Source organism: Dendrobium catenatum, unplaced genomic scaffold (assembly GCF_001605985.2).
Source record: "Dendrobium catenatum unplaced genomic scaffold, ASM160598v2 fragScaff_scaffold_1395, whole genome shotgun sequence".
In the NCBI taxonomy this organism is placed as follows: Eukaryota; Viridiplantae; Streptophyta; class Magnoliopsida; order Asparagales; family Orchidaceae; genus Dendrobium; species Dendrobium catenatum.
In genome coordinates, this window is record NW_021319857.1 from 926,794 (window position 1) to 934,445 (window position 7,652).

Here is a 7,652-nt window from a genome sequence, read left to right on the forward strand (position 1 = left end):
TCATATTTCTTAAGGATGTCCTTAATATATTTTGATTGACTAAGGAATTTTTCATCATCCTTTTGCCTTTTGCCAAACCCCAAAAAGTAAGTCAGTTCTCCCATCATACTCATTTCAAATTTCCTACTCATTATTTTTTAGAATTCTTCACATAGATTTTTATCAAAAGATTTAAAAGGAATATATCAACATAAATTTAAACAATCAAAAATTCATCTCCTACCTTTTTCAAAAATATGGTGCTGTCTATGCTCCTCTTTACAAAAGTTCTTTCTAGTAGGAATGTGCTTAGCCTTTCATACCATGCCCTATGTGACTTTTTGCTTAGCCTTTCAATTTGAACACATGATTAGGAAATGTAGGGCTTCTAAGGGTTTATTAGTGTTTATTTCTTTGATTGAGTGGAAATAGGATTTGACTTATTTTCTTAATTAATAGGCATCACACAAGTGGTCTTGTGTGAATTCTAGTTTGGGAATTCCTCTCACTAAGTCTTTTTGGGTGATTTTCCTACCTATAAAATCATCAGATGTTAGATTTGGGAATCCAAATAGGTTTAGGTCTCATCTTTTGGAAAGAATAAAATGCATGCATGCTATGTTGTGTATTTTCAAGTTTTGGTCTCCACACTAAATGTGTTATACAATAAATGATGCAAGTGGGAGATATGTCCTAGCATGCCATAAGAAAAATATCTAACTCTAGGAAATAGATTTACTAATCTATTCGCGTTATGGTGCCTCTTCATAGGTTTGAATGATGCATGCTGATTTGATGGATTATGAAACTCTTATATTATAGGTGGTTTTTTATTTCATTTTTTTTTTTTTGAAAGAAATGCTGAAATGCATTAGAAATCAACAAGAAACCACAAATCAAGATACACCTAAAGCATCACATTCCTCCTTCAAGCAATACAAGAAAGAAGGGGGAATAAAATCATCATGAAGATCTTCCCACGAAAAAGATCTAACTAAACCCAAATTAGCACAAATATCTTCTAATTTGTTACCACATCTATTTGAAAAGGAAAATACAATTTGATTAAACTCTAGCAAGAAAGCCAAATTATCATCAATCACTTTACTAACCTTCCAGGATTTGACTGACTTTTGAAGCAGTTTTATGATATTAAAGTTATCCCCTTCGATGATAACACCTTGTGCTTCGAGCATCCAATCCTTAGCCACGTTCTTCAGATATAAAACTGCTAATAGCTCCACTTGTGAAAAGTCCCAATGCAAGCAATGAGCTCCAAAAGCAAACAAGAATCTACCTTTCTCGTCTCTAGCAACGCCACCAATTACAGCCAAATTATTCCTTTTAAGAGCTGCATCCACATTTATTTTAATCCACCTGGGAGGAGGAGGATGCCAAGGAGAAAATAGCAATTGCTGATTAGCATCCCAGTTATCCGGTTGAATGTTCAAAAAATTACTTCTTAAAGCAAAGGATATAGTGTTAGCAGCAATAGAATTATCTGAATCATCCTTTTCACCATGAACCACCTTGCATCTACTTTTCCATACAAGATAAGCAGCTGTACAAAAGATGTTTGCAATAAGAGAATTCTTTCCCACAAACCTTTGAAGACTAACCAGGCAATCCCGAAAACTGTCAAAAACTGGAACTATAATCCCCCAGTTATTCAGTAAAGATACCACCTTCCTGATCTTGCAGCAACCTCCCACCAAATGGTTGTTATCTTCATCTTCCCCACAACCTCTCGGGTAACCAGGAAAATTACTAAGTTTCCTGTAAACAAGGAATGTATTAGAAGGAATGGCATTTTACAAAGTCTCCACCAAAAAGTTCAATTTTTTGTTTTAACTTCAATCTCTTCATCCAATTCCAATGAACAATTTCCTCCTCATAAACCATAGCTGCTTTGAATGACAAGGCTGTAATGGATTTACGAGTAAATTTATAGTTCAATTCTAACATATCTGAAATTCTGTTGTAATTAATAGGAATAGTAGAAATTGTCTTCAGAAGCTGCTTCCCGAAAATAACTTCAAGTTTCTCCCAATTCCACTGGCCGTTTAAAATGAAAGAGGTAAGATTTATGTCTGAAATGTCCTGAACATTAACAAATGTAGGCCAATTAGAAATACACTTGTCTAATATCCAAGAATCATGAAGCCAATTAATAGACTTCCCATTGGAAATATTCCATCTAACAATATTTTTGAGAAATTTGGCTCCCATAGTAATAATCTTCCAAGTGGGTAAAGTTCCTCCCTTTACAAAGCCCGACCACACATCTTCTCCATACTTAACTCTTAGTATTTGATTCAATAAAGAATGGGGCTTCATGAAAAAATTCCAAGCAAATTTTGCCCGAAGAGGACCAATCTTTGACACTGCTGAAAACAATCCTCTACCACCTTCACTTTTCGACTTACAAAGTAAATCCCAAGATGCATAATAGAGCCTAGCATTACCATTGTTTTTACTCCAAGTGAACCCTCTACACATCTTATCAAACTCCTTAAGAATGCTCAAAGGAACCAACGAAAGAGTAGATAAAAATAGAGGTAAAGACATGAATGCTGATTTGACTAAAACCAATTTACCTTCCAAAGAAATACACTTCTTTTCCCAAGTATTTAGTTTATTAGCAGCAGCCTCCAATAAAATCTGGAAATCCGATGCCACCATTCTCATTAAAGTCATCTTCACACCAAGATAGCTAATGTCCTTCACAATCTTAAAGTTGAGTTTTTTAACTATCTTCTGAAAGTTTGTTAGGGATGTTAAGCCCTATAGAATTGGCCCAAGGCTAAATAAAAGAGAGGTGAATTGGATAACTTTAAAACCAAAGATAAAACTAAATCCAAAATCACCAAGGAAAAACAAGTGCGGAAGAAAATAATGTGTAAGCAAGAATAAGAAAAGAACACACCGGATTTATAGTGGTAGGGGAAACTTGAAGAGAGAGCTTGAAAGGGAGAGAGGAAAGGGTGGAGTTTGAGAGGGAGAAGATCCTGTAAGGGGGAGGAACTCAAGGGAGTGTGGAGGGGATTGCACACGGTTGCTCCGACGAACTCGCACCTTAGTACCATCAGATTCAAGGCTTGTCTCGAGGTAAGTTCACCAAAGAAGAAGATCTCTTTGGTGTCAAAGGACCCGGCGACTTCGCCGCACCGGAGAAGGTGGAAGTGATTTTGTAAGGGCTTCTCCGTCTAGCTGTGGGGGCTAAAGGAGTGTCACATTTTAGTGCAATACTTGGAGGGTGCCTCCAAGGAGTGGACGTAGGTTAAGGTTTGACCGAACCACTATAAATCCTGTGTGTTCTTTTTTTATTCTTGCTTCCACATTATTTTCTTTCGCACTTATTTTTTCGTGGTGATTTTGGATTTAGTTTTATCTTTGGTTTTAAAGTTATCCAATTTACCTCTCTTTTATTTAGCCTTGGGCCAGTTCTATAGGGCTTAACATCCCTAACAAAATTTCAAGCTCTCTCTTCAAGTTTTCCCCACAAGAATGAAGCTACAATGGCTACCTTAATGAGGATGCCCTAATTCAGGTTTCTGATTTTAGACATATCGTCCAGGACGATATAAATATCATCCCGGCCGATATTACAAAAAATAAAAATCTTTTAAGGAATAGCAAGAAATCTTCCAAGTTACAAATCAATAGGTCCCACAACAAATACAACAGACTCAAGAAAAGAAAAAGATTACAAACTGACTCAGACCTAGTCTACCCAATCTTGAGCTGGTTCCAAATTGCAGTCCGATCGTGTGAACCTGAAATGTTAGTAAAAAGCAGTCACAGAGAAAAAAGAATGTTTGCTATCATCAAAATAATAAGCCATAGATCCGCAACATCTTTTTCTGGATACTCTTTTTGGTATACTTCCCAAAAAGAATCTTTGATTTAGAAGAGTTAACCTTTTGCCCCGTCCAATTACAATAATTGGAAATAATCTTCTCCAACTCCATAACTTCTTTAATCTTTGCCTCCAAAAAGATTAAAATATCATCCGCATTGAGTATGTGAGACACTCATGGTGTTAACGGAGAAATAGAAATACCCATACCACTTCTTCTAGAGAATAAGACATAAGATAAAATTTGAGAGCATAAGATAAATAAAAAAAGGGGATAATGGACAACCTTGCCAAAATCCACATCTCCCTTCAATCTAGTTAGTTTTCTTCCCATTAATCAAAATGCAAAACTTGGGATTAATCACACATTGCAATAAAAGCTCCATAAATTTGGTAGGAAATTTAAACTGAATAAGAACTTGCCTTAACATTTGCTAACCCATACTATCGTAAGCTTGCTCCATATCAAGCTTAATAGCAAACATACCACTTCTAGCCTTGGACCATCTGAACTTGTTAAACACCTCCTGTGCCAATAGCACATGATCAGACAGAGATTAGCCTCTAACAAAAGCTGCTTGGTCCACCGAAATGATCTTCTGAATAACCTTTTCCAATCTATTTAGGAGCATCTTAGCAATAATTTTGTAAATAGTCAAACATAGACTAATAGGTCTGAAGTGTACAGGCTCTTGAGGACATTTAATTTTAGGGATCAAAACTATCAAAGTTTCTTTCCAAGACCGGTCCATAACACCTAAAGCCAGAAAATGGTTAACTGCAAGCCAAACGTCATCTTTAATCAGCTGCCAAAAATCTTTGATGAAAGAGAATGAAATCCCGTCTAAGCTTGGAGAGATATTCCTCTCAGAATTCTCCACAACAACCTGAAATTCCTCCCGTAAAAACTCAGCATCAAGCATATTCTGGTCAACATTACTAATGCTCGCAGAAGGATTTGGCCATCCATCTAATGAGCAGTTTCTGTGTTGCCATTTCAGCCTGAAAAAATCTGAGAAAGTCTTCTGGAGCACAGCTTCCTCCTCCGATACAGTTATGTCCATAGTTTTGATATGACTAATCCAGATAAAACTTCTCCTTGCATTTGCAAAAGAATGAAAGAAAGACGAATTACTGTCTCCTTCATCCATCCATCTTGCCTTGGCTCTCTGCCTCCACCATGTATTGAGTCTCGCCAATGTTACATTGAACTAATTGATTTTAAATCTCAAAATTTGTAATTTGTCAAATGAGATACAACCTTCAGCTTCCTCTAATTGGATTTCTAAAATCTCACTTTTAATTTTGTCCCTCAACAAGTTCAAATTTCTGAACTTAGCCTTACTCCAATAAAAAAGTGCTCTTAAAGCTCTTTTGAATTTCAAATTTAGCACAGATGCCGGGTCTCCCCTACAATTTTTCAACTAGATTTTCTTCACTAAACCAGTTGCTCCATAGTAAGAAGCCCAAACCTCTTCATACTTGATATCTCTCTTAAAACTTCCCACAATTTTGAAAATATCCAACATAATCGGACAATGATCTGAAGCAATACGATTCAAGTGTCTAACTAAAGCAAGATGAATGATGTCTAAAGCAGAGGAATTAATAAGACATATGTCTAACTTCTCCAATATACGATCACTACCAGATTTATTATTACACCAAGTGAACCTTGGTCCCATTGATTTTACCTCGTGAAGATCATTCTTAATCATGAAGTTATTTAAATCCTTGGAGCCTTGAGTCAAAGTAAACTTCTTACCCCGTCTTTTTTCAGCTTGAGACAGCACAAAATTAAAATCACCTCCCACCACCATAGGTAAATTGCCTAAACAATGCCTTTCAAGATCATCCCAAAGCCTCTTCCTTTCGTGAGCATCTGTGCTACCGTAAACAGAGGCAACTATCCAGCTATTTTTTTCGGTAACATCCAGTTTTCCCAAAATCATCTGAGAAGAAGCCTCAATGACCGAGAAAGTTGCTAAATCTTTTCTCCATAACACCAACAAGCCACTTGAGAATCCCACTACAGGAAGCAGAAAAAACTCCCAATTCATTCCCAGAAATTTCATAAGATGACTATTATCCAGTGAAATAATCTTCGTTTCCAATAAACCCACAAAGAAGACCCCATTATCCTTGATCACCTCTTTAAGATATAGAGTAGCCTCCAAATTTTTGGCTCCTCTACAATTCCAAAATGGTAAGGAAGACATTATTTAAAGATAGGGGAATGACCCCCAACCCTTTTAGTTTTTCCACCATCCATCTTTCTATTACGAGGAATAATGTTTCCCGATCCAAGTGACTTAAGCTCTTTAAAAAGCTTAACTTTCTTCTCAGAAGAGTGACTTCCCACCATATATCCAATAGGAACTGATAGACCTTCCTCATTCTTCTGTAAAATCTCTGACTGCTGTTCAGCACACCTTGCTGTTTTGTTCACATCCAAATCTTCATCAGGAACCAATATTTCTCCTTCCTCTGCCTCGTTCATATCATCAGCAACAGAGTCCTTTACATTACTTGATTCATCTAAACTAGATAAAACATCGAATCTGTTAAGAACTTCAAAAGCAGAAATATCCTCTGTATTTTCTCCTTGTCTTTATTTCAATTCCAGGATTATATTTCACAACAGGGTTATCATCCACAGTCACCTTATTCACCACAGCTTCAGGGATAATCGAACCTCCCAGAGCCTCAGCTTGTTTATTACACAAGTTTACAACTTCCACATTCCTCACATTCTTTAAAATAGAAAGACCAACCTTAGGAACATAAACTTTCTTCAAAGGGACAGACACTTTCTTATTAAACAGTTTTTTATTAATAGCAGCTTTAATCACTCTCTTTTTACCATGCTGAACTTGAATCCAGGGATTATTAACATTTCTTCTTTCCACAACCAAAGCTTTCGCAGCATCCGTTTGCAGGACTTGACCATTATTCACATCAACCAGCTGTACATTACTGGAAACAATTTCCACCTTATGTTTCAGCTCACCACATTCTTTCAAAGCATGTCCAATCTTGCAACATTCAGTGCAGATTTTGGATACCCCTTCATACTCCACCTTTTGAAAAAATTCCCCTGCTAATCCCTTCACCCAAACACCCTGAGGAAGTTTCATATCAAGAGGAATGCGCATACAAATCCGGGCAAATTCCTTTCTGCTCCATTAGAACATGTTCCCATCAAGTAGAAAAGGTTTGCCAACTAATGAAGCAAATCTACTAATATTTACCTCATCCCAACATTATAGAGGTAAATTAGGCATCCTAATCCACACAAAAGATGAAATGCCTTTAATCCACCAAGGGCCACCTGTGAGAATACAATCAACTGCATTTGCCTCCTCAAAAGAGCACAAAATCTAGCCAAGACCTAAACCAGTAATGTGGAATTTACCAAATTTCTCCCATTATCTTCTCAGCTCTGTGCTCAACACATGAAAAGGAATATTTTCCCCAAAAATTTTCACCACAACAGCCTTTTCAAGTTTCTTAGCATTCTCCAATTCTTTCTCAGTATGAAGAAAAACCATTTTACCAACCTCAGACAGAAAAGATCCCAGATCCAGATTATCAACCTTCAAATTCAGCTTTTTACTCCAAGTCGATTGAATCTTCACATTACGTCCCTTCACCTCAGAAGAAGGCAATTTAGAAAAATCAACCTCTGGAACCTTCACAGGTAAACCTCCAATCTTCTTCAGAGACAAATCATCATCCACAATACCTTCATCCTTAGAACTAATTTTCAACGGAGCATCAAAGAAAAAATCTCTATTAATCGGTGAACACGACA

General features: G+C 36.7%; 2 protein-coding genes across 2 annotated transcripts; both read right to left on the bottom strand.

Annotated features, from left to right (window-relative positions):
• Window positions 1-875: 875 nt before the first annotated feature.
• LOC114580917 lies at window positions 876-2,661 on the bottom strand. The gene is made up of 2 exons (XM_028699827.1): window positions 1,832-2,661; window positions 876-1,755 (listed from the first exon to the last, which is right to left on the bottom strand). The coding sequence occupies exons 1-2, from the start codon at window positions 2,659-2,661 to the stop codon at window positions 876-878; spliced, it is 1,710 nt and encodes a 569-aa protein (XP_028555660.1).
• Window positions 2,662-5,262: 2,601 nt separating this feature from the next.
• Window positions 5,263-6,338, bottom strand: LOC110107505. Its single transcript, XM_020837779.1, has 2 exons — window positions 6,151-6,338; window positions 5,263-6,028 (listed from the first exon to the last, which is right to left on the bottom strand). The coding sequence occupies exons 1-2, from the start codon at window positions 6,336-6,338 to the stop codon at window positions 5,263-5,265; spliced, it is 954 nt and encodes a 317-aa protein (XP_020693438.1).
• Between the last annotated feature and the right edge of the window lie 1,314 nt (window positions 6,339-7,652).

Coding starts and splice junctions, on each gene's coding strand:
- LOC114580917 (XM_028699827.1), bottom strand. CDS start 2,661: ATGGTGGCATCGGATTTCCAGATTTTATTGGAGGCTGCTGCTAATAAA. Junction 1,756..1,831: donor AATTGGATGAAGAGATTGAA/GTTAAAACAAAA, acceptor CCTTGTTTACAG/GAAACTTAGTAATTTTCCTG.
- LOC110107505 (XM_020837779.1), bottom strand. CDS start 6,338: ATGAACGAGGCAGAGGAAGGAGAAATATTGGTTCCTGATGAAGATTTG. Junction 6,029..6,150: donor AAGCTTTTTAAAGAGCTTAA/GTCACTTGGATC, acceptor TTGGAATTGTAG/AGGAGCCAAAAATTTGGAGG.